The sequence below is a fragment of the Halyomorpha halys genome, unplaced genomic scaffold (assembly GCF_000696795.3).
Source record: "Halyomorpha halys isolate HHAL.00 unplaced genomic scaffold, Hhal_1.1 Scaffold780.1, whole genome shotgun sequence".
NCBI lineage: Eukaryota > Metazoa > Arthropoda > Insecta > Hemiptera > Pentatomidae > Halyomorpha > Halyomorpha halys.
This window is the reverse complement of record NW_027111767.1, coordinates 499,953-527,290: the sequence shown is the minus strand read 5'-3', so window position 1 is coordinate 527,290 and position 27,338 is coordinate 499,953. Positions and strand designations below refer to the sequence as shown.

General features: G+C 29.8%; 1 protein-coding gene and 1 long non-coding RNA gene across 3 annotated transcripts in view; one reads left to right on the top strand and one right to left on the bottom strand.

Annotated features, from left to right (window-relative positions):
- LOC106686122 (lutropin-choriogonadotropic hormone receptor) overlaps window positions 1–27,338 on the top strand; it is a 514,005-nt gene that overhangs the window by 16,871 nt on the left and 469,796 nt on the right. For both annotated transcript variants that reach the window (XM_014429270.3, XM_067049773.1), the window contains exon 2: window positions 10,955–11,097. In XM_014429270.3, coding sequence (XP_014284756.1) covers window positions 10,955–11,097 — 143 coding nt within the window. The remainder of the gene's footprint in view (window positions 1–10,954; window positions 11,098–27,338) is intronic.
- LOC136796321 (uncharacterized) lies at window positions 2,361–18,968 on the bottom strand. Its single transcript, XR_010844026.1, has 2 exons — window positions 18,895–18,968; window positions 2,361–2,908 (listed from the first exon to the last, which is right to left on the bottom strand). It is a non-coding gene; the product is annotated as an uncharacterized lncRNA (long non-coding RNA).

Below are 27,338 nucleotides of genomic sequence, written 5' to 3'. Positions count from 1 at the left end.
TTAGGTCTCCAACATTTTTAATTATTTTTTCATCTCAGTGTTATTCCATTTGAAATCGTCTATGTCTTAGGTTTAAATATGTTTTGTATATCATTTATATCAATTAAAGTTACAAATATGTTTTTAAGTTTCTTTTTTTGAGAAATTATTTCGTTAATGTTTTACGAAATTGAGGAAATAGCTGAATCAGATTTTTATAAATCACAAAAATGATCGTAGATAGACGAAGAATGGTGATAGAGGGAAGTTTGCTAACTTATTTTAAAACTTATTGTTTGTGTTTTCATTATTACATTAACAATAATATCTGAACTTATTTTATTTTTTAGTTTTTTATTAATATCATAAAGTTTTATGGACTTTTATTATTGTTTTGTTCGATCGGTACGTTTATTCTCTGTATTCTACTGATCAGATGTTTTATAAGTTTTATCAGTAAGTTTTTATCTCCTCCCTTTTCCTTCAGTATGTTCTTGGATGTCTTGAAGTGAGGTTGTGGCTCCAATTGATGTGTTTTTTAGACTGGTGATGGGAAATGAAGAAACGTAGAGTTGGTGTTTTTTTAGAACCCCTTGATTGATGAATGAGGCTTCATTGTTTTGATTATATTGATACCTTCCATTGTATCTCAAAACTTTTAGATATGATAATGATAACACCGTTGACCTTTACTGGTAATATACCTAATGGAATCATGTAGACAATGACTTATTCAACTTAATTTAAGTTTGAATTATACTTTTCCGTGAATAAAAAATATTGCTCAGAATATGAGATATTTTAAATCACTTACATATGCATGAAAATGTTAATGTATACTTCGAAAACTTTAAGGGTTTTATAAAAAATTTATTTTTTTCTTAAATTGCTGTTGAATGAGTCTCAATAATCAGAAATATTTTTTCTTATTGTATAAGATATTAGGACGTTTAAAAACGCAAAAAAGAATATGGGAAAAAATATAGAGACTTTGGACTGTTCTATTGAATAATTTTATCATTCCTGATCATATATAATTATTTCATTACATTTAATCTTTGGGTAAAATTTTTGTCCGACCCTATTTACCGTTCGTGAGCACTACCATGCAATTTATTTGAATAAATGGGCGACTTTGTTTATTCACATTAAACAAAAACTCCAATTATCAAATCGATTATAGAAACATTTGATCACACTACACGTCCAAACTGTCACAATCTATAAACTACTTACTTTACTTCAATTAATAATTTGTCATTTTAAAAAAATATATTTTTAAAAACCTAGATTGCAATTTAATTTTCTAATAATAAAGATATAAAAACAATAGATGATACAAGAATGATAGATATCCTCCTTTCCAAACTGGAACTAAATATCTTATGTAAGAAATGAAACGTACTGAGTTGTTGTAAAATTTTAATTAATTGGTAATTAGTAGCCATTCCTTTATTATGTTCGGTTATTATTTCGTTGTAGCTACGAACTAATATAGCACTCTTAGGATTTCGAATTATGCAGGTTAGTAACTATGCTGTAAATGTTTCTTTCATGAGCACATTTGGTGTAATGTGAAGGAAAAATCATGTAATACCAAAATTTTTAAGTATATTATTTGTTAAATCAACTCTTGACAAATGTTCCACTTGTTTCATTAAATTTATGCTTCCAGGATTTATAATTCAACGATAAAATCGAAATAGTCAACACTTTTACTGTGTTCTGGTCCCCTTTGCTAAAATAATTCTTATTACCTTTAATTAATTTTTATCAACTGCAGTTGCGGGAAATTCGTATTTCCATTTAATAAAATTTACACTAATACTAATACTGTTCCCATTTATCTCACAGAAATCACCTTTTAAGAACTTATCAAATAAAATAAATCTAATCTCAAAGGTTTTTAGACACCAGATTTGATTGACATCCTTTAAAATTCGTTATTTTCAATAACACCGGAAATCAATAACTGATTGAACGGATTAATTAATAAATTTCCTTTTCACGATTATTGATAATCACGTAAAAATGTGTTGTACGTACGCTTTTTAAAGTTTGGTGTAGTTTTAGTGACATGTGATTTAACATTTATATTGATATGAATTTATTTTAAATTAATTTTTCTTTAATACAGTGTTTTGCCGAGGTGAGCTAACAATGGAAGTTGTTTAAAATATAAAATAAAATATGGGAAGATTAATTTCACATTCAATTCACAAACATTAATATTGCATAGAAGTGATCTCTGTATCAATTGATTTAAATTTTTATTCAATTTAATAGATTATTTTATTATGATTATTTTTAGGGTTTGTTGATTAGGAATTCTAAAGTTAAATGACTTCAATGAAAGAAGGACCCCTAAAAGAATAAAAGGATTCTGTAAATATATATTTTTATTTTCTGTTACGTAGGAACTCATTGTACATACTCTATGCGAAACAGCATACTATATGTATGTAAAGTGAAGTAAACATTGAATCATCTTATTGCAATTATTTTAAGAACATTAAAAAAAAGATACTACCACTAGTGTGACTCTACAAACCGGTGTCGAATCCCGGCCTCCTCCAGGAGCTTCCGGCAATTTTTCTCGGTCCCTTGCAGCCGCATCCAATTCTGAAGCCCCAGTATATTTGTTGCATCAGCAGCAACACCATGAGATCATCGCAGCTTTGGTCTTCCTCAGAAGAGGAATGGTACCATGGAGTGGCTCCCGCAGTAATGGTCTTGGTGGATCCTCAATACCCATCTCTAACGACGTGTCCTGCCCATCTCAGTCTTGCAATTTTCATCACGTGAACTATATCGGGGGCTCCTTAAACATAGTGTACAGCTCCTGGTTTTTCCTCCTTTTCCACTCTCCTCCGATGAGAACACCACCAATTAAACGTCTGAGGACTCTTCTTTTAAAGACTAGGAGTCCCTGTTAAAAAAAAAAGAAGATAAAATAACCAAAAAATACAATAAAAAAACAAAATAAATTCTTCTTTCTACAAGAAATACCCTATAAACTTACTATTTTACAATATAAAAATAATTCTCAAATATAAAGTAGGACAAAAAATAAATAAACAAAAATACAAAATTGTATATATGTATATATAGTTGACCGTAAAAATTGATATATAAGAAGATGGTCAGGGTTGCGGTCAAAAGAGAAACAAAAATACTTTACAACTATTTATTTTCCGACGTTTCGCCCACTTTGCAGGGCTTCGTCAGGGCTAAAAATATACAAAAGAAAAAGAAAACTGAGAATATTACAATAAGGTAATTTAAGTTAGGATAAATATTATGTAAAAATAAAGTGATAAGAAATTACATATAAATAAAAGGAAGGAAGACATAAAATAGTATCAGTATAAAATAAACTTGAATAAACAATGATAAGAATAAAAATAAGTAACAATGGAAAATACGTAAAATACGTAAAATTTTTAAAAATACGTAAAATATACAGTTAAAAAAGTATATATAAAAATACAAAATGTGTGTACATAACTAAAAAAGTGAATGTAGCAAATAAACTAGATGAATGCATTCAAACAATCAGCTTCCATATACATAGATATATGTGTGTATAATTATTAAAGATATATGAGAAATTGGAAACAGATACACGTTTAAAAATTAATCTAGAATGATTAAAATTATACAATTAATTTGGAGAAAAAACAATTAATTAATTAATACAAGAACTAAAAGTGCTTAAATAATAGAAAAATAAATTCAGCACATTGGTAAGAATTAAATATTGTGCTAGTATAAACATAATGAAAATATTATAAATTCAGTTAAAGAAACTAATTGAGTTAATTGGTTATTGAAGGGTGATCAGTATATTGTCATATCGAGTTTTCATCCTTCACTATTGAATGTACTCCCTCTGATGATATACATTTGCGTTAGTTTGGAGAACGATGTTAGAGATCAAGTGTACAAGCTCTTTTTTATATTTTTTAAAGATTTTAGGTTGTGGAAGTGACCATGTATCTCCGTACATTACACAAATTTTTATTAAAATCTAATGATAGTTAAGTATACATGTATGTTATGTATATTTCTTACTCGAAAATTTGAGGGTGAGAAAGAACAAAGGAAGAATGAAAGAGATGAAAAAATCTAGTCTCAGTTCAAGTGAAATTTGTTAAATTGTTGATGAATCTTTGATGTTACCAAGATTAAAAAGTTTAATCCTAAACCACTCTCTCTTATTAAACTTTTATCATTATTTTTTTTTTACTTCAATTTTCTCTCAACTTAAGAGTTTACTGAGTTAATTTTTTTAGTACAAAGAGAACTATTATTTTATTTAATATTGTGGAAGGAGAAATATTTTCAAATAGTAATACAAAAAAAAAACTTTAGAACTATTTTACAGTTTAAAAAATGTTATAATTATACATGTCTATTTAACATCTTTATTATAAATATGAATAGTATTTCTTAAATGAAATAAAAGTACTACCATCATAAACTTAAATTTCTCTTTTCTTAAGTTTAGTTAACTATCTGATAACCAAATCAAATTAGAAATATGAGCGAAGAAAAAAAATGATGTATCTCTTACAATTTTGTCTCATTACTGTTGAGTAAAATCTACGCTAACGGAAGTAATTTTTCTGAAAGCTACAGGGGCAACAACGTGCATGTGTATATAGTGTATATATATAAAAATGGGTCGCTTACTGATTGTATAACAAATTAAATGAAAAGCAATAAAATTCTTCAACGGAAAAAATAATACAAAAACCGATGTAAAGATTAGCCGTAAGATTTATTATGCTTTCAATTTATTATTAACAAATAAATGAGAAGCAGGTAATGTTACAATGTTCTAGAATGTCCATGATAATTTAAAAATCTATACTGCAATGCATTCCTAATTAGTTTTAAATATCTTCAAAGTTTGAAGATAGAAGATTAGAATTAGTTATCTTCACCAGTTGCCACTATTCAGTACAATGTTTCGCCACATATACTAAAACGAAATAGCAAATATTTAGTAACAGTAAATATTCAACTTTTATATAAAAGTGAAAAAACTTTTATGTAAGAGTAAGAACCATATAGATTACATCGTCTCTTATAATGTTTAAGGTCCTGGACCACTATTCGTTCTGTGCACAAACTCTTCACCGAGTAAAAAACATTTGCGAAATAGACAACGGCTGGAGTGTTAAAAGGAACCGGTGATAAAGTCTTATAAATCAAAAAAAATATATACTATTTTGAAGTTGTTAAAACTTCATATTTGAAACACGAATAAATAAATAAAACTTTCAAATCTTAAATTATAAAACCAAAAAACAAAAAGAAGAAATTTGTTTATTACCTTTAAATTAAATATGGAATTTCAATGTATTTGTTAATTTTTTTAATGTATATTCAAGGATATAGATGATGGTGGCCCATATATATTTTTAGTCTACTCGGTTTGTAGACTCAAGAGAATGTATATATATCTAGAACCAGGTGCAGTTAGTTAGTTTTTCTTTTTATTTAGCATAGAACATTTTAAAATGTACAGAGTAGGTTGTGTAAAGTTCTTATTCTCTAACAACGATAAATGTAAATATCATATCGTTGCTTTGCTTGAATAGTGGCAAATCTGACATAAATGTTTTTTTTTGTTTGATGTATTTCGTAGATTGTGCTCTAGACAGTGGTTACTTTATGACAGATTGAAGGATAACAGGAGGGAAAGAAATTCCAGACAATCTTTGGAATACTTCTAATTCAAAATAAAGCAACACCTTTTCTTTTGTGAGATGTTTTACTATTAAAGCAAATCAGCGATATTTAATGGCCATTCCGGTAACGTTATTTTGACGAAAAAGTTCTTATCTCATCTTATGTATGCGTTTGTCTGCCTAAAAATTATAATGACGTAGAACTTACACTCACGCCTCTACTGTGAATTAAGAATAGTTATAGTGGTCGATGAAAACAACTTAATGCATACATATTATAATAAAGCTTAGAAAATCTTGAGATTGTAGTCTACGTATCTCCTTTCGCTGAAGCTAGTAATGCCAATAAGAATCTACTGAGCCAACATCTGTTATTCGTTCATTCTAAAATGTCTAAGGTTAGTTCCGCAATTGGACATTTAAAGCTTTTATAATATTTCCTCTTAAAGGTATGTTCCCAGAAAAATATGGACAAAGTAATACAACTCACAAAAATCAATTCATAGCCTGAATATCGCTCTCCATAGAGCTATTAAAACTAAATCCACATATCCTGACCAAACAAAATTCCATTACCGCTTGTGTTTACACCACATGCTGATCCCATCCTGTGTTATCTTTTGATGATCCGAAACCAACAGCGTTAAATCCCCATGAGTACGTTGGATTGAAGTCGTGTTGAGAAAAACGGTGCAGCCAGGTTTTCTGCATTTGACGTGAGGATTGAGGAATTGACTCTTTTGGAAAAGGGTAGTAGTTCTTGTCAGTCTGATGGTGACGGAGCTCACAACGTTTTTGGAGTCAGTTGAGTTACCTGTTCTCAGTCTAGACTGAGTCTGTTCTTGTGGGTCTGCCGTTTAGTCTGCCTTTCCTCTCTTCTATTCTCAGAATAAAACGATAATCACTCTTAATTTTGATTCTAGGCTGCATTGCAGTAAAATTTCATTTTGTGGCTGCCAACATTGTTACTTGAAGATTAGATTAAGTCCCAATGTGTAACCTAATGTGTTTAGGTGTTTCCGAATAATTAAACTGCTGAATACTAATAATTAGGTTTCAAGAGTTCCTTACAACCTAAATGTATTGTAAAATCACGAAGTGTTTTGTCCCGTTCGTATTACAGCTGTACTTATTATTAATGAATGGAAGAAACAAATTTTAAAAAAATAAGTAAAACTAATAGTTTAGTGAAAACTGAAGTTTGTTCTCTGCTCTTTCTTCAGTTGTGTGAAAGTTTTTTCTGTAAGGAAAATCCTTGCCATAAATGGAATATATTCGCGTTTCGATTTCTTTATTTGTTTTCAGTTTTATTTCGACAAACATCAACAGAGATTTTCCAGTCATTTCTTTTTTCCAAATATTATTCTCAAACAGAAAGGTTTTCTATTGTTTTAATCACCTTTGGAGATATTTTAATTACAGTTTTCAATAAACTAGCACTGTTCCTTCTCCCAATCTTTTAAAGCTGAGTTTGAGCAGGAAGCTCCTAAAACCTAATTTTATGCATACAATATTACTTTTACTTACCGATGTGTGGAATATGTCGTGGGCAAGTATTATGTTCATGCAAAATAAGGAATTTGATTTATCGACGGAAATATATTTTCTGAGGTTCCCTCTGTCCAAATAATCTCGTAAAATGGTCTATGAGTGGATCTTATCTCAAAAACGAAGTCTTACGAAACTAAAATTACATATTTAGAGCATGAGTGTGCCAGGCATGTTTAAGCAACTTTTTCGTTAAAATTGACCGATTTTTTGGATTTTCTCTAAAATGGCTCTAACTATTTTGGTTAACTCAGTTAATCAATGTACAATTAAGTTTTCATTAATATGAGATAGATCTTGTGCTCATTGAAATAGTATAACAGTTTCTATTATTAGCAAAAATAAATAATTTATTAATTAATAGGAAGAAAATAAAAACAGAAGTTAGAATCGGAAAAAGCAAAGAACGTCCGATACCATTCATATATTCACGGCTTCGTTATCTTTTATTAAAATGATAAACTTTAGCAGGAAATAAATTGATATACGTTGTTTTTAACTCAATAAACCCTAAAATACGATTTTTCATAATAAGTGAAAGTTGCGTGATGGCCACATAACGCGCAGTTTTTTACGTATTATTTCTCATAGATTTTTAGTTTCATTTGATTCATAGACGTCATGTATTTTAACTTCCTCATGTTCTCAAAAGTATACACCCTTTTATTTTCCATCACCAATTATGGAGCACTATACTTTTATAATAGTTGCCTTATGAAAAATATTTCGTAAATAGTTAAATTGTTCTTAATTTGATAACAAAAAAAAAGGCAAATTTGTAGTCTTCGATAATTTCTGAGATTTCATTATTCTTATAAAATCAGCTTGGATGAAGTGAAAAGTTGATATTACAGTCTGATCTCGAACTGATTTCCTAAATCTGAATCAGTTTAGATTGAATTCATTGTTCACCCATTTTTAGTTTTTCTTTTTTTATCATCGTAAAGGCCCGTGCTTCACCTTATCAAAGAGCAGCAGGAGGTATAATGATTTCATTATTTTACTTCGTGTTTCCCGTTTGTAGGAAACAACTGAATAAATTTTGACTGTTAAATAATAAGCATTTCACCCAATTGACCTTCTCGCCTTCTATTCTACGATTCTATTTTCATAACCATCTGATAATCATTATGGTATATATATAAGGCCATAGTTATATATTCCAACAATTCAAAATACTATTAATTAAAAAAATATAAAAGGAAAAATATTAAATAAAAGATGTAAGAAATCACGGTTCCAATAGTCGGTTAATTTTAGAAAATAAATGTTTCGGTCCCAAGTTTTCTTACATTAATATATCACTCCCTTTCAAAATAATATCAATACCAAAACTATTAAATTAAATAGTTTTATTCCTTTAAATATTAAATTTGTATTTTCATATCTTTTCTAGGCTGAAGGAGGTTTGTTCTCATAAATATTTTTTAGACTGATTGATTGTTAAATAAATGACATGAAAAACTATTATTGGCATTCAATTTTTTCGTATTCACTGAAATGAGTACTCACGCAGGCTTATCCCTACTTCATGATTTCCATTTGTTTATTGTTGTGGTTTTATAGATATATTTTACTTTTTTGTATTGTATATATGGTATGAAATAATACATTCACATAACACAAGACTATAGTTGTATACGTATTGTAATGAAATATGATGGTAATACTCAACAATGAAATAAAGAAATAAAAAATAATTAAATCTAGTCAATAAAAATGGTAGTATCAACAACTGTTTAATGATAATTATCACAATTAGATTAAAACTTTCATTTGGCCTTACATCAACAATTTATTTAGTTGCAATGCGTCGGTTTTTTATGTTCAGACAGTAATTCCTACATTAAGGTTTTTATATTTTCGGAAGTTGTAATAGTAACAAGTAATATGTTTTTTTTTCAGCAAAAAGAAACTTATATTTTTCAGTGGGACCATGGGCTTCATTGAATGAATTTTTAAAAGTATGTTTTCGGTACTTATATCTTTTTAATAACATGCTTTATTTCTATTGTGTTCCTGTGAAGTTATAATGCAAAGATTTAGTTACAATAATAATAAAAAAAGGAGAGTCTGACATTTACTATGTATATTTTTATATTATCGGCCGATAGTTTTTGCCAATTTATTTTTCATTGTGATAAACATCTAAACGTTTTAAGCTATGATCACAAATGAAATACCAATTGATCAAACCCATATTAATAAAAAAATGTAAGTGGATAGTACTAAACATATGTTTTAGCATTTTCTGATAAACATATATCGGAAGAAAAAAGAAATTGCTTCTCGTGAACAGAAAAGAGGGAATGGGTCCGGGTAACCTGTTAATCCATAAATTAATAAATGAAAAAAGATAATTAATTGACTACTCTATAACAATTGCTGCCTTATGACCCTTAATAAATAAAACGACCTTAAAATATTAAAAAAATATTGATTGATGCAATTAGTTATATTATTTAGCATTGGAATTATTAAAAATATTTTAAATATAAATTTACAAAGCCTAACCATAAAAAAAAATTATTTATTTTTTAATAATTAATTAATCTATATTAATAATATATTTGTAATAATAATATATATTATATATATTTTTTTTAATTTCTATACTCTTTACAGACGTAAAAATGAAACCATTTTTAAAATAGCCAGAATATATAATTTTGGATTTTAACGAATCTTATAGTCTCATTTGATAATAAAAAATAAATAATGGTTATAAAATCGACATTTCGAGATTCTGTTGTTCTCATACTGAGGTTAAACAGTTTGTTCTTTTTGTTAAATGTTTCTTTAACTGTTTATTGAACACTAAAATGAACAGGATACATAGGCAGGATAATAAATAGAATCATAGCTTATAATTGAGTTTTGTACGTAACTATTAAGTGTGATAACCATGTAGATTGTAATAGCTTTCCAGCAATTCTGAAGAACATACTGGTTTTTTTTTTTTTTTTTTCGGCCAAGACTCCCATTGGAGTCCTATACTGCCTAATCATGGTTGGGGGTCAAAGTTCTTCAGTTTGTGGGACCGCCACTCAATGAAAAAAGTCAACGTCCCAGGCCGGATTCGAACCGGCACCGCCAATAGACATCAAATTAGTAAGACTGTCTTAACCACTGAGCTATGGGCGGCCCAACATATTGAATTGTGCGACACCTACATTGGAAAACTATCCTATAACACATACCTACCTTTTTCCATTTTACTCTTGTTCACACTATAACTACAAAACATGTAGTTACACTTCTGACGGTTTTTGTGTTGATTTTTGGGAGTGGTATGCAAAAAACCACAGCGTACAACCCTATTTCCGCCGCATTCTATATGGCAGAAATGGTAAGGAAGGGGAATAAAAAAATTTAACTCTGGTGGTTATTACAGTTATTATTTACGTAGAAAACTCAATTACAAAACAATTTTAAGTAACGTTTTCTATTTATTAGAATACTATACATTCTATTTCCAAATTTTCTTTTTATTATAAAAAATTACCCTGAATGTCATGGCTTTGAGAACAATGAAATCTCGTCACAATGTAGTTGTTTTGTTATTGACTGAGTCTCAGAATACTCCTAAAAATATATCTTTAGCAGTAAAGAAATTCCTTATATTATTAATTATTATATAATTATATAATATACTTGATTACAATCTTTTAGTTTCGATTACATTATATGAGGCTAAAGACTCTAATAAGTGATTTTCTGTTGAGCAGGTCCGGTCGGGAGCCGGGTGGAGGGAGAGTGCGCCTTCAGTCCGCCGCCGTAGGCCAGACCAGCAACACCCAGGCTCAGCTGTGCTCGGCCGACCCGCGATGGCATTGGCGATCTTTTTGCTTCTGCTCCCTCTTCATCCGAGGTAACCACAACGTTCAGATATATTATGCAGGTGGTATATCCGTGAGAAATGGCCAAAGGATTGTTTTTTAATAAAAAAAAAAAAAGTAAAACAGATTAATTGATTAAGTAAATACAAACAAAACAAAAAAACAAAAAGCTTCGTGGAAAACAACAAAATACAAGGGTAATTCGAAAAAAAAAGAAAAACAGAATCTTTTTTTTTCTATATTTTTTATCAAAAAAAAATTTCTTAATTTTAATAAATGAGTTTCACATATATTTTTTATAAATCATCAGAGAAGTGTGATATGAATATTTACATTATTATCACACACTAAGAGGTATTAAATAAGAAAAAGATAATTTTAAATTGTTTACAATATTTTATGATCCTGGATTTGTAACAAATAAAATTATTCTTGAAGACCTTTTTGTCCCATATGTTGTAAATTTGGTTCGAAATAGACAGCCATATCTCCCTTAAATACAAATTCTGTACCCAAACAAAGCTCAAGCTTGTAACATATTATCCCAATCCATCTTACATTACAAGATAATGAATATGGCCACAAGGCCACTGAGATAAAATCGTCTGAAGAGCTTCCAGGGTGTAGTATCATCACAAATCATTGTCATCTTATAATATTTTTATAGTGCCTACATTTATTATTATATTTTTAATCGCATTGTGAATTTCAATAAATTAATCGATAAAAATGATAAATATTGAAAGTTCGAAAAAAAAAAAAATAAATAAATTATAATCTAACAAGATTTGCAATATTTTCAATCAAAAACATTAAAAATAAAGAGAACTCCTTCGTACGTAAATGTCAAATATACCGTCTTACACCAACCAACACTCCACATAACGGGATTCATAATTTTCGCTTCCTCAGAAAGTAAACGGGCAAACCAACAGACCGATGTAAATACAGTTGGCACGCCAATCAAAACGAGGAGATGGCTAAAACAAGCTGTGAAAAAATTTACCTTGAATCGAGGTAACGGGATCAAGCCCGGTGATTGGCGGGCTGTGTGTCGTCTCCAATCATGCCTAGAATGATTTAGGTCATGTTAGCATCAAATTGGCAGACTCTCACTATTCTGTGATAAGCGCGATCCAAGATTTGATTTAAAAGGAAACCAATTTAAGCTTAATACAGTGAACTGGTATTTGACGAGTAAGTGGAATCCAAAGAAAAAAAAGTGTTTTATTTTGTATTCGTCACAATATTACAGTCATTTTAATATTTTATTCCCAAGAAGTTAATCTTTTAGAACATGTGCGAAGTAAGTAGATATACACTTCCACGCTTATATACTCATAATATAGGAGCCTAAAGAAGAATAAATTATTTTTTTTTTAAATTGAATCTTTTTAGCTTGATAGTAATGGTTCTCTATCAATCTAACTAAGAGCCAACTTGTGTTTGTTAGTTAGTTTGGCGACTATCCAACGGGTTCTATATGAAGAATAGAAAAAGCGGAAAAGGAAGATGGGAAATTTTATTTATGTTTTCATTACCTCATTATATCAAGTGAACCGTTAAATTTTTACGAGCTTTGTCTTCTGATAATGAACGAAAATATATGAGGGTCAATGTACAGATATTGTCTTTTTCTTTTCTTCAGCTGAGAGATACCCTCATAACATTAATTGTTTTACCATTATGACAGATACATCAGAAGCTGATAGGACCAGGTAAATATTACATTAAAATAAAGCAAACATTTTTTTTTTTTTTGCGAGCTTTTAATTTATTTTTATTTTCCACTTAGGGATGATAATAAACAAATAAACAAAAAAAAAACTTTGTTTTGAATACAAGACCTTTGGTAATAACAAACCTTAAGGGAACTGGTATTTTAAGTTAAGACCAGACAATACAAACGTGGAATTTATGTGGATGGGTGGCCTTCTCCAACAATGATCATATTGTTCTGAGTTCTGAGGTACCAACTCCCCTCTGATAAGTAAAATCTGTCTGATTACTGAATGTAATCAGTCATCAACATCCGAACGTTGGAATGATGATTTGACTCTATGTATCTTAATAAGGATTCGCAATGTAGTTTTACAGGATATTAAAAATAAGGTCTCGAAAGCTGTAAATCTATGGACGGTCTGTCATGAAAAAATTAAAGGATAGATACTTGTCTTAAAACACAAATTTCACTTTTACATCATAAAACATTGATGATTCTGAAATACAGATTTTTTTTTCTCTAATTCTGCCAAAATAATTTATTTACTTAGCCAAATTTTACAAAATAAAATTTTTGTTTCTCCAGGAACCATATTTAAAAATAAGTTCAACAAAGTATGATATTATAAAATAGTGTATAACATTTTGGTATTCATACTGTATAATTATAAGGAATTGAAAATGTCTTTTCAATATAGACATTAAAAGATTTTTCTAAAATTCAATGACAATATTCATTAATAATAACAAATAAAAAGAAGATGAAAAAAAATTAAAAGACTATAGGCAGGGACCGAAGGAAACTTAACTTTTATTAGAAAACACAATCATAAAACTTTCACTTTGGTGAGACAAAAGTTTTTAATAAAAAAAATGTTTATAAAAGATTGTTATAAAAAACTTTTACACTTCAAAATTTATAAATAAATAATAAAACAAATGTTAAATAAAACTTTTATCGTAACTGCTATTTTCAATGTGTATAGGAAAAAGTCATAAAATTTTAGTAAAAAAAGTTTTGTAAAACTTATTGAAAGATAAATGAATTCTGAAAACCTGATTTTATTGTTCTACCACTCAGATAATAGCATATTAGGATTATCGACTCTACTAAACTTACATTTAGTAGATACTATGAAAAGGTTTTTTTTTGTTGAAACGTTTAAAATACATATAAATAAAATAAATACTCAGCTGAAATGTATTTAAAAACAGTTGCTTTGGTATTTAAAAATAAAAGTTTCAATAATACTGTGACAATGACGATTATAATGTTAGTGATAGCGAAAAACATTTATTAAATCATGGATACATGAGTGTTAAAAAAAATTAAACATTAGCGCTTAAATTCAACTAATAAAGTGTAACAAGTACAAAAACAAGTAGGGCCCACCAGGCTGATCTGTTAATATAGGAACAAAAAATAATATATCGATACTGTTGCAATTTCGAAACCTATCCAGAACTAAACATATCTCCTTGCATGCTGACCCTGAACAGCCATGATCCATGGATCTAGACCTATCCACTGTTCCTAAGCCGGAGTGTTTGAGTATAGAGAGTGGAACTGCTGAATCACCTCCAGCATCCTATTCTGCTGTTTCGTTGATCCGTTGAAGAGACCAAGCATTGGCCAAAAAATAATGAACACTATTTTTTAACGTTCTCTTTTGATTTAATAACTTATATTGCATTTTTTTGAATAAACGATATTGTAAAACTTCTAATAATAATATTCTTTTTCATTTTTATAGCTAGACTATTATGTATAATATGATTTATAGAGGAATTTTTGCTGAAAATGTAATGTGAACGGTATAGAAATTATATGAATTGCATTCTATCTACTATATTTGAATAAAATATAATTAACTTTAAGTACACGGATTACTGCGCGCAAATTCGTCAATTTCATCCCTCTCTAAAGTTATAGGATAAAATGTTCATGATTTATTAATGCTAATATTTTATATTATTTAATTCATAATTTTTGGAACAATTCTTAGAAACAGATTCGAAATGAGGTTTAAACTTTAAAAAAAGCTAAAGTAAAATAAGCTTCATCTATTTTCTGTTCACAATCGCAAAGTTAATTAATTTATTGGCTTTTCTACCGAAATAATTCAGAGTTACTGTTTAAAGCTTCTTGTGTGATAAATTGAAACTAATTAATTTGACTAATTGAAACTACTGTGTGACTAATTCGAAATAACCCCAAGATCCTTCTCACTGTTTCTAAATCTCCACATATATGTAAATAATGCTAATTTTGTTTATTCATTATGTTTATATATTATAGAAAAAGTGATCATCCATTGTTTACGTCCACAATTACACATACACACGCATATATAATAATCAATTCTTTATTTTTTCCAGCACCCTAAAGAAATAAAATCAATAGAATTAATTCATAAAGCTATTAAAATGAAATTATAATTAATAACAAGGAAGTGAATTTTAAGTCTTTAAGCAGAAATATTACAGATTACTGGAAAGCATATTCTGAAAGATGAACCTACCGTATGATTCCCTAAGTATTAACATGGATATCCCAGAAGGACGGAGAGGGAGCTTGTTATCTCTCGCAGCTGCTTACAGGGCATGGCTGCTTCAGGGCCTACTTAGCCCGCTTCAAGCTAGAGAACAGATCATCTTGCTCAACTTCTGAGTCAGTGGATGAAACAGTGGAACATTCATTCTTCTGTTTCCAGGATTTAGTAGAGAAAAAGAATTTGACGAAAAAAGCAGATTACGCAGCACAAGTCGGAAGAATGATCAGAGCACAAGAGAGAGAAAGAAGAGAACAACAATGGCTTATCTTAAATAAGATGTACAAAGAAAATTTTGGTACATAGTCCTGTGAAATAATGCTTGACTGCCGCCACGGATCGTGGTATAGAAGAATTTGAAGATGTATTTTTAGTGAGTAGGAATCTCACACTGTTGTGTAGCTTTTCATTGCACTTCATCTTATGAAAAAAATTCCTTAACCTGTACCGCCACAACCCATGAAAGGTCTGGGGTGCAGTTCTTTGTAAGGAAGTTCTTACTATGTATGATGTGTACCATACAAACGGCGATGCAAGGAGGTGGTTTAGTCAAAGTTATCCTCGATCGCTAGATTTTCCCGCAATTAAGATTATCCACTTTATGAGGTTCGGCAGACTCCAGAGGGCTCCCGAACACAGGGTTGACTTGCGGCTACAGTAGAATAAATAATTATCTGTTACAGCCGGATTCAAAATTGTGTCACAGACCTAAGTGCTGTGATGAATTATAGGTACTATTTTTAAATTACCTTAGCATAATGTGGTTCTTTACAGACATTTTAGATAGCCTGAAGCACGTATTCCTTTATAACTAGGGTAGAAGTCTAGTTTGGAATAGCCCAGGATGATTAAAAATGTTATGTAAATATTTACCTGAAATGAGCGAACTCGCTCTCTGATATTGTGAACAGATCCTCTTCAAAACAAAACTAATATGGATATCAAACAAATTTTTTAATGGTGCTTCACTAAAAGTGGCTTGTAGCCGTGGAAAAAGAATGGGTTTGATGAAACACATAGCCTAAGTGTTATCAAAAAAGTATGATTAATAATAATCAAATAAAATTAGTTTTTCAAGTAACTCGTCAAGCCTTCGAAAATAATAAAATTCCACGAACAAGAGAATTGGCCCTTAAAGACTCGGAAGAATCCATAGACAAAATAATAAAATTTCTCAAAGAAACACAACTTTATACTAAAATATAATCCACCAATACCGACCAGTGTAACAAGGAAATAGTCTACATTTAACTATAAGCCAAGAAGATAGATGAAGTAAAAAGGGTGTAATAACCTAGATGTTGATAGCCCTGAACAAAAATCTAATCTAATCTAATCAGACTGAATATTAAAAACTTATTATGCAAACACAAGAACTTTGAGAAACAAAATTAATAAAAAAACAATTAGAGATTCATTTTCAATCAGAGATTAAAATGAATGCTGTAGAAATTATATTCATGAGCACGTTAAATTGAATAGTATGCGAACGAAGTAACGGACATTAGTTCTAGAGGATATAAATAGACCTGCGTTTAAGATTTTTTTTACCTTACTTAAAGTTTTATTTTGATTTCGTTATTTATATTTTCTTTTATATTCTGTGATAGGACTCGTCTAGCACTATTAAGGTTGTCCTTAAATGAGTCAGAATTTAATATTTCACTATAAAAACAATTTAATCTTTCTATCAGAGAGCGAGATATCTCAGTGAGTAGAGCGCATTACTATCTCATAGCCCCGGGTTGGAGTCCAGATGTAGCAGCATTTATTTTTTTACTTTAGCCGTGAGTCAACCTTGTGGATTCAGAAGCCCTTCTGGGAAATACCCACCCTTTATAAAGAGGGTATCTTAATTAATCCTTGTACAACCGTTAGTACTTACAAGTATTGAAGTACCCTTCTTGGGTTGTAGTGTTACAGTTTTTTTTTTTAATGTGTTCATTAATGGTTACTGTTCACGTAAACCTCCTATAAGATAAACCATTAGAATTTAATTTGCATTTACGGATTTTTTTTTCTCCTTAAATATGAGGCATTAAAAACTAAGACTACCTGTATTTCATAGTGGGAATGATTTTGACATCCATCAAGAAAGTTATTTGTTTATAAAATTGCTGGTTGTTTTAGTTTTTAGTGCAAAGAATGAGGGAACTAGACAAATAATTAATGAATGTTTATTATTTTACTCAATATAGAAGTTTTTAAAATCCTTCAAAAAGTTGTATACGAAGCGAATTGTATCTTATGTACAAGTATATAGGATTGTAAGTTTACAGAAAATATCGGGTTGTAAAATAAGTTCGTAGTGTTTTTTACTAGTGATTTCAATAAAAACTTTAGATTCTTGTAAATATTTTTAATCAATTGTATATGACCCATTTTGATCTATTACATGTTGCCATCTTTCAAGTAATTTTTTAATTCCGTTCTCCCAGAACTTCTCAGATTTTTGCACAATGAACTCCTCTATGTGCGTTTTGTAGTCTTCGAGCGAATTAAAGTGTTTCCCGTTAAGAGAGTTTTGAAGGACCTGAAATAAGTGAAAATGTGTTGGGGCAAGGTCAGGTGAATAGGGTGGGTGGGGGATCACGTCCCAGCCAAACTCCAATAATTTCTCCCGGGTCTGTAAAGACACGTGAGGACGAGCATTATCGTGATGGAAAACTATACCTTTGCGATTAGCCTACGCTTTTGCTCAACCGCTGCATTTAATTGTTCCAACTGGGCACAGTATACTGCAGAATTAATGGTCTGGTGGGGCGGGAGGAGCTAGAAATGAAGGACATCTTTCCAATATCACGAAATGCAAAGCATAATTTTTTTTGGATGTAATCCTGCTTTTGGAGTCGTTAACGGCAGGTCACTTCATTTTTCCCAGGACTTTTTCCTCACAATATTATGGTACGCAGTACAGGACCCACTTTTCAACTTTTCACAGTAATCAACTTCTTTAAAATGGATCATTAACATTGGGTTTCAGGGGGGAATCGCTAATCGATACAGCGTTGGCTGTAAAATGAATTTTTTCCCTTCCATTTTGAGCAAGCAAAATACCACTTAAAGATAAGGATTCTCGGTTGAAACTGATGCATAAAAGCACCATAACTAATCCTTTTTTAGAATATGTAAACATTATTGGTCAAGTAAACATGATTTTATAAAGACATCGAGGATTAAATTGAAATATTGAAAACGCTATGAAGCTATTTTACAACCCAATACATATACAAGAACCATTAATATAAATCTACAAGGGTCATAGATAGTAAAAAAAAAAAATTGTTTTTCGTAAGCGTTTAGGTTAAATAAGTGCTAAGAATAAAAGTGGTGTTATTTTTCCATATGAAGTGTCTTTTAAAAATAATGTAACAAATCTAAATATATGTCTTTTAAAACTATTTCTTTACAGAAATAAATTTAAATTAAAATAGCTACACTATTTAAAACCCATTGTTTAAATAGTCTAGCTGTGATGTTTACAATATATTTTTTTTTTCATTTGGAAATTTAATTATGATCTGTTGCACAATATAGATTTTTAATTATACTTACTAATTATGCTTTGAAGAAACTGTAATTTTTTCAACTGAGGCGCCTTTAAGTCTGCAGGTGGGGCGGGCTAAAAGTACACCCATCAACTGAACTCCTGTTTATTGCAGCTGAATCTATAGTTAGCACTGTTTTCTCTTTCTAGCTAGGCGGCTGCCAAAATATCCAACGTTTGTCCATGGTCTCGTCACCTTCATCTTAATGAATTGTCTCAGCACACAAACAACGTATGAACGGAACAGAAAAGGAATAATATTTTCCAACCTAGTTTTGTTTGTTTTATATAGTTATAAAAATATATTCTTAAAAATTCGAAAAATGACGATATGTTAGTAAATCCAACATATTTTGCATTTTTCAACATAAAAATTTGAAAAGTCCAACTAAAAACATATAGTTTAGTTGCTCAATTATCTATATACCTACTTCTATTACTCCTTATGAATTAAAAATATATTTTTAAATTTTCGAATCCTTACAATCCAAAATCCTTCGTAAACTCTCCATGTTTCTTACTTTGTCACAAATAAAATCATACATAATGACCTTAATGTTCCCTATGTAACCGATCTAGCCCGAATCAGATATCACTCCTTCGATTATAAACTCTATAACCACCCAAACCCCCTAGTTTCTAATCTTGCATCCTCTTCCATTCCTGACAATCCTCCGAGGTGCCTGAAAAGAAGATGGCCACGAGACCAGCTAATGTAAAATGTCATTAGAGTACTACCAATGGGTAGTTTTTCTACACGCCTGTAACATTCCAATTTAACTTAGATCAGATTTACTAAATGTATTATATTGTACAGTTGTAAATAGCAATAAATAAATATTTAAAAAAAAAATGTTTTCAAAAACAATTCGGTACCTTATTAAACGTGATTTTTTTTTTTTTACAATAAACAGTTAATTTTTTTATTTAGTATAATTTATGATGTTTTTCTATTTTCATAATTGTAAAAAATTTTGGTTACGTAAACACTTAAAAACGTTACCATTTTTTTTTACACTACAAGTTTTAACGATTTTCATGCACTGGTAAATTTGAGAGTATGAAATATCTAAAAGCTTTATGAAGCTTTCAAATAAAATATGGTCACACATAATTTAAAATTAATATCAGGTGTTCCGTACGTTTTCAGCAATTACCAAAGAAATGCAAATTGATCTTAAAGGTCTCAAAAAAGTTAATGTAGATAGTATGATTCTATCTTAAAAAAGAGAAATTATATGTCTTTTATTTTTATTATTATTTTTTTTTTTTAAGGTGACAATGTTCTTCGTTAAATATGAAGCAACTATTTAAGAACTATTCGAGATAATTATGTACTAATTGCACCATTATGGTAAAATGTCCTTTCAAAATATAGCTCAACTAAATATATCATAGGAGATCCTAGGAACAGACCCATAGAGAAAAGATTTATTTTATAAATCACAGTTTACCCCTGAATTTTTTCTCGATTCCATCCCTCCCCCCGTAGGGCTATAGATATCCCAGTGCTAGAAAAACGTTTGCATACAATAAGAACGTTTACTTTTGTATAAATGTAGTCGAGTTATATTCGGGATTGGTCAATATTGGATCCTTGATTTACCAAAAAGTGTGCTTTGGAATTAAATTCCTTTGTACACATAAATTCATTTTTTAAAAATTATTATGATGAGACAATTAGAGCAGACCTTAATAGTAACAAAAAAGGAACATGTTCCGATTCCACACAGAAATAAATGCGATTAAAGTTTGGTTTTTTTAAATGCTTTTACAAGTTACGTTCTTTACTGAATGGGAAATTATAAATAAAATCTTATTTGAAAAGTTGGATGATTCTAAATTACAGGACAGATAAATTTCCTATGTCAATTTTAGAAGTTATCTTTAAAATCATTTGAAAGAAACGATTCCATTACCTTTCAAGTGCAATTAAGAGATCTGAACTTGAGATTAGAGTAATTTTATTAATTGTAAATAATTCGATAACTATGACTCTCATCAGCTGATTTACTGATAGTTAAACAACTGTAGAAAGGTTTTTGAATACGGATTTTATATGATGTTTTATCAGTGTGACAAAGTTGTTACTGATTAATTACTAAATTAATAACCTGCTTTTATACACCTATTGTTATTCTTCTATAATAACACTTTACTTAAAATAACACAAATTGTCAGTAATAGAGCTCACGAACAGACAATAATTCTCCTAAATACAGCAGTGATAACGTGAGGCATTTTAAAAGATATTAAATCTATGCGGAGGTAGGGATTGACGTTTTGGCAATGGACACTCAGTAATTTTGTCAACCATAATTTTAATAACTTTAAAATTTTGATGAGATTATATAGTAGGTATTTGTATAAATCCATTAAAAAACGTTAAAACTCTAGGCAACATCGTCCAGTAATTATAGTTCAGTATAAATATAGTACAGGTTGCGTTCGCAATCCCTATAAATAAAGCGCAGCGAGAAATGTTTAAACAAATTACAGTTGATATAAGAGGAAATTATTTTCTCATGGCGAAATTATTTAAATATCGGCGAGAGCAAAATGTAAAAAAAAAAAAGATAATGTAGTATAACTTTTAATTAGAAGCAATTTAAAAAAAAAATATTTTATCCGACAAGGAAATTTTAAATATGAACGACATTATAATTGTTCAAGTACAACACAAAGCATTTTATTCATAAAACATATCCTAGTGCATATAGTTTATCTCAAGATATGTAGGTAATCTTTGATAGTACTGTTTCCTCATCCGTATCTCATTACTTCTTCGTAAAAAAATATATATTTTTTTATCACGAAGAAAATTCTAATCTTTTCACGCTAAACCTCTAATACGATAAATAAAATACTTTTATTCTATTTCTGGATAGTGAAACTCCTACGTGCCTTATTTTAAAAATAACCTCAAAAATATCTCTGGAAAGTAATTGGCCCGGGGTCTGTCCGATGGAAGGGCAGGAGATTCAGTATTGCAATTTTAGCTAATATCTATTATAGAAGTTATAGAGATAGACCAGGAGTATAATAGATATATTACGCTATTTATTTTTTAAACTGTTTACCCCGTAAATATTACAGTCTATTAGATCATGTCGAAAATAAATCATAGTGATATAAAAAATTTCAATATCAATACAAGTAATATGTAATATAAAATATAAGTAAAAACATTGTTAAAAGAAAAATAATAAATAAAGAAATGATAAAAAAGAATTAGCGATCAAACGAATATAAACTGAACACGGTCTTAGGAATTTAGAGTATGAGTCATTTCAAAATTATTATTCGTTTCGGGAGCGGGCTTTTTAGTCTCAAAAATGTACGTATTTTTGAGTTTTTTGTGACTTTAAAATTTCCCTAAATAGCTCCAGAGAGGTAACGTGAGGATTCAGTGCCATGAATCCATTAAGGAAGTTGCATACAGGAAATTATGAGATGAAAATAATTATGAAAATTAAAAATGGAATATACAGTAACATCTATCGTTGAATTAATCTCACGACAATTTTTTTAAAACTTAATCTCACAAATACACACCCAAAATGCTTACTGCACCTTTACATACATTTCACATAGAAAAGACTTAATTAGCTTCCTACTTTCTATATGTTGTTAGATGGTCTCTGGAACAAGATGTCACAATGTATCCATAAAGTCGCATACATTTTTATTGTCAATGTTCCTATTCAAATTATTTTTTATTAATGGAAAAATTAACAACTTAAAAATTGAAGTGATTTGTCGCGTGTTATACCTCGGTCAATTGTGGTAAATTAGTATACTTTTTTCAAAATTAATTAATAATTTATCAATAAATGTTTTCTTAATCAAATATTAATTTTTTTAGACATATTATAAACTCCATAACCACCAAAACTCACTCTTCCATTCTTGAGAATCCTCCGTGGTGCCTGAAAAGAAGATGGCCATGAGACTTTCTAATGTAAAAACTTTATTGGAGAGCTACCAATGTGTAGTTTCTCTAATTTCAATAAGATATGAAAAAAATTTCTCAACAAGCCCAACTTCTTAGGAAATAATTATTTTCATCTTAAAATATAATGGCGATAATCAAATAACTGATTTTACAGTTCATTCTATTTTAACAAATATTGTATTCATATGTGATAAAAAAAAAAAAAAGTTTCTTCCAAGACATTAGTTTCAAGGAACATTTCATATTAATGAATTATATTTAGATATATATTATATGAATCTCAAATTAATTGGTAGTGTAGGATATATATACGCATTGTATTTGAGAAAAAGCTACCTGAAAAAAAATCCTACCTTTTAAAATGCTTTCAGGCTGAGGGCTTTCTAGCTAAGCTCATATTCCCACATTTGTGAAACGAAGCAAAATAGAGAAAAACAGATCAAGGATTTACATCCCAAAAGCGTATAATAAGATTAAAAGATACAGTAATGCATTTATTTGTGCATATATATTGGTGCTGAAAGCCACGAAGTATTAAAGAGTGGAGATACAACACTTCATGCGACTTAAGTGCATTTACAGTAAGAGAGGGAAAAACAAAGGCTAAAATAGTGGAAAAATGATGTTCATATGACTTGAACGTTGAACTGTTCATATGAATTGTAAACGCATTTGGATTCATGTAAAAACATGAAGTGAAGTAAAAAATAGTAAGTGGTTTTAAGGGAATTTGAAATAAATGAAGGAATTAAAACCTTTCCTAGTGTTTTACAGGCTTGCTGAATAAGTAAGCTATCCAGAAAAATCGTGTGCTAAAGTCACTGAACATGTACTTTCCCTGAAGAATCTGCTTAACAATAAAACTTAAAGAATTCATTCGAATCTTTCCAGAAAGGAATATATGAAAAGAAAAAACCTATACCCCTAGAACTTATAAATTCCCTGACCCAGGGCCCCTATTATTAGGGCCCGCATTATAGAGGCTAGGTTTCTCCCAGAAGGGCTTCTGAAATAACAGGGTTAATTCACGATTATAGTAACATAAAAATAATTATCTACCACTGTCAGGTTCGAACCCGGGTGTGGGAATTATTAACAAAGTGAGCTATAATAATTTTAGGACTGTTCCAAGTGTATATAATTAAATCTAGCTTAATTACAGCCGATCAACGGAACTAAATATGTCTGATGCATGCACGGTATGGCAAAAAATATAGATACGTACTATTTACGTATACGAACTTGATATAATAGGTAATATATATGATAACTTTTCAATAATAATTTATTATATTCTTGAAATGGATATTAAATTCATTTGTTCATTATCAAACTGCCTGAAAATTACCGCAACACATATTGCCGATATTACCAAAATTCATATATCAGTACGCAGCATTTTAATCAGACTGAAATCAGGGACATTTTAACTAATGAGGAACCAGAGAGATAACGGGTTAATTTCGAATAATATATTGATAAAGACACAAAATAAATGCTTACATATAAATTTGACATTAAATGAAAGCTACATATATATTAATCCCAAGTACAGTAATTTAGACGATTAATTGACGCTTCTCACATTCACAAACATACTTGGTGGACTTAACCAAGAGACCGTCTCCAAATCCAATAATATTACCTAAGAATATTGTTTATGGGTTATTAGTTGCAATAAACTAACAAAAACAATAAAATGTACGTTTCTTCATTGGGCTATATTCATTCTGCCTTATTGGTCACTGTATATATAAAACCAATGCCTATGAAGTTAAAATTATTAATGGGAATTCCACTTATGCTTTACATTAGCAATTTGGCTGGATTTCGAAAAATTAGTTTTTTAATTAGTTTTAAGAATTAATTTCTAAAAAAGACACTTCCGATTTGAAGGAGGCTTCTCTCGACATTGAACCACTTGAGCCCAATAATTTAGGCTTCTATCCATTGTAGTTTTTGAAATACTGTTATCAATAAGTTAGAGAGTCGTATCGATTCTTTGATTTTTTATCATACAATAAAATTAATTCTCCTAAAAGCCTGTCCAGAATCTAATGTTTAACCTTTGCGACTATTGGTCCAATTTAGATAATTTTGATTTTCTTTCGTAGATTATGTATATTCAATAATCTTACTAAAACCTATATTTCGCTCTAAGGTATCCTGCATATTATTTCTTATTTTCCTTACTTCTCCCTAAAATATTATTAATTACAAATCAAAAAACAGTTAAAAATGAAATATAAAAATACGGTGAATACTAAAATACGAAGTCCAGAAGCCTTGTAACGTGGTTCATAATAAATAATTTAATTACTATTTACCACACCTGGACCATCTTCCTTTTGTATATTACACACAGTCAATCAACTATTTTCCAAAAAAAAATTTGTTTTTGGATTATTTCAAAACTTTTTCATGTTTTGTTATGTGTTGTCGGAGATTTTTTGTTTTTTGATTTTTTGGAAATCAAATTTTTTTTTGGAAGATAGTTGATTGACTGTGTGTAATATACAAAAGGAAGATGGTCCAGGTGTGGTAAATAGTAATTAAATTATTTATTATGAACCACGTTACAAGGCTTCTGGACTTCGTATTTTAGTATTCACCGTATTTTTATATTTCATTTTTAACTATTTTTTGATTTGTAATTAATAATATTTTAGGGTGAAGTAAGGAAAATAAGAATTGAAGTCAAGAAATAAGAAATAATATGCAGGATACCTTAGAGCGAAATATAGCTTTTAGTAAGATTATTGAATATAGTCTTAGCCTGTCTCATAAGTTCATTAATGAGAGATTTGACAGCCCAGGCAGTGTGAAGGGGCTCTGACTTTTCACTTTAAAGGTAGAAAGAATATTTAAAGGTTGGGGTAGCCTCTTTGCTTTTCATTTAGAAACTCGAATAGCTGGAAAGATAACGTCTTTGGACCAAAAGCATTAAATAGATTTTTATGCTTCCGGATTTTATAGCCCGCATTATTAAATTTCAGAGGTACATTAGGTTTAAGAACGGTCAGTTATAAGAGGAGTGTTCTAACATTAAAACTACTTCCGTTTTCTCTGGAAAAGTCGACAATACAAAATTTTTTTCACATCTAATGAAATGTCAATCTAATACTGCAGAGTTGACAAATATAGTGATTTGCTTATGGAATTGAGATAATCAGCATAATTAAATATATTCTAAAAATATAGTTGATACGGCGGGACATGTAATGAAGTTTACTTTGCCCGGGTGATCACGGAGTCCCTCTCAGGCTAAGTCAACTGGTAGCCAGTTGGAACATGATTTCTGTTTCTCTACCGTCCCCGACCCTCCCCTTATTAAATTTATCTTTCCAGAAACTCAATTTGTCGAGAAATTTCATTTGGAATACGAACGCCGAATTTCAAGGAATGTAATTATTAAAAAAAATCTTTGAAATCCATAAACTCTCAATGTAACATTTATGAAAAAGAATATAACTCCTCGAAAACATTTCTTCAAATATAATAATCGTCTTTCGAAGTTAAAGGAAATGTAGTTTTCATTCTCATGCAATGTTTCCATGTTTCAAAATATTATTTTTGAACGCGTTGAATTACCTACTAATTACCAACCATTAAACATTTAAAAAAATTAATTTATTGAAATTTAAAACTGCATACAAAAAATACAATATGTAAATGTGATTAATGTTTCAGAATACATGATAATCTTGGGAAGGTGCCACTCAATGATGGTACATCAATATTTGCCTTAAATTAGAAGATTCCGTGGCCATTTTCTTTTCAGATGGCTCAGAGGATTATTAAAGGTAAAGAGTAAGTACTTATGGATTTGGGAGGGTAAGGATTTTGGAATGAAAGGAGGTATATCTATTTCGGGCCAAATCTGCAACGATTGGGATGTTGAGGTCTTTATAGTTGAGTATATTTGTAACATAATAAGGATTTTACAGAGGATTTAGGATTGTAAGGATGGGTCACAGAAGGGATTTGATGGTTGGCCCCAAAGCTCAATTCCGTATCTCGTCCAAGTAGGGCTGATGATCTTTGGGTATAAGGGTTTATTTTAGTAAATGAGAAGTTTAGAAAGTTTATCAAGTAGGTGTAAGTTGTAGTAATTGGAATTTATCAGTAGATTTTTGTCGTCTCAGTCTAGAATGAGGGTTTCTAGTAAATCTCTTGTCAAGATGGAATCCTAAGTAGATCTGTTCAACAGGTTTTAGTGGAATATTAAAAAAACATACATTAGGTCAGGAGAGTAGAGGACTTCGACGGAGAGTGAAGATGATCTGGAGGGATTTGTTAGGATTTATTTTGATTCTTCCGTTGTGACACCATCCTCCAAAGGAAGTTATGTGTGACTACAGGTTTTGTGATTCATTAGTATGGTCCTTGTTTAGAGACAGTACACATGTGTCATCAGCATATGTCGTTAGGACTGTGTTAGGGTGGGTTGGAATATCAGTTGTATAAACCGTATAGAGGTTCGGCTCAGGATACTAC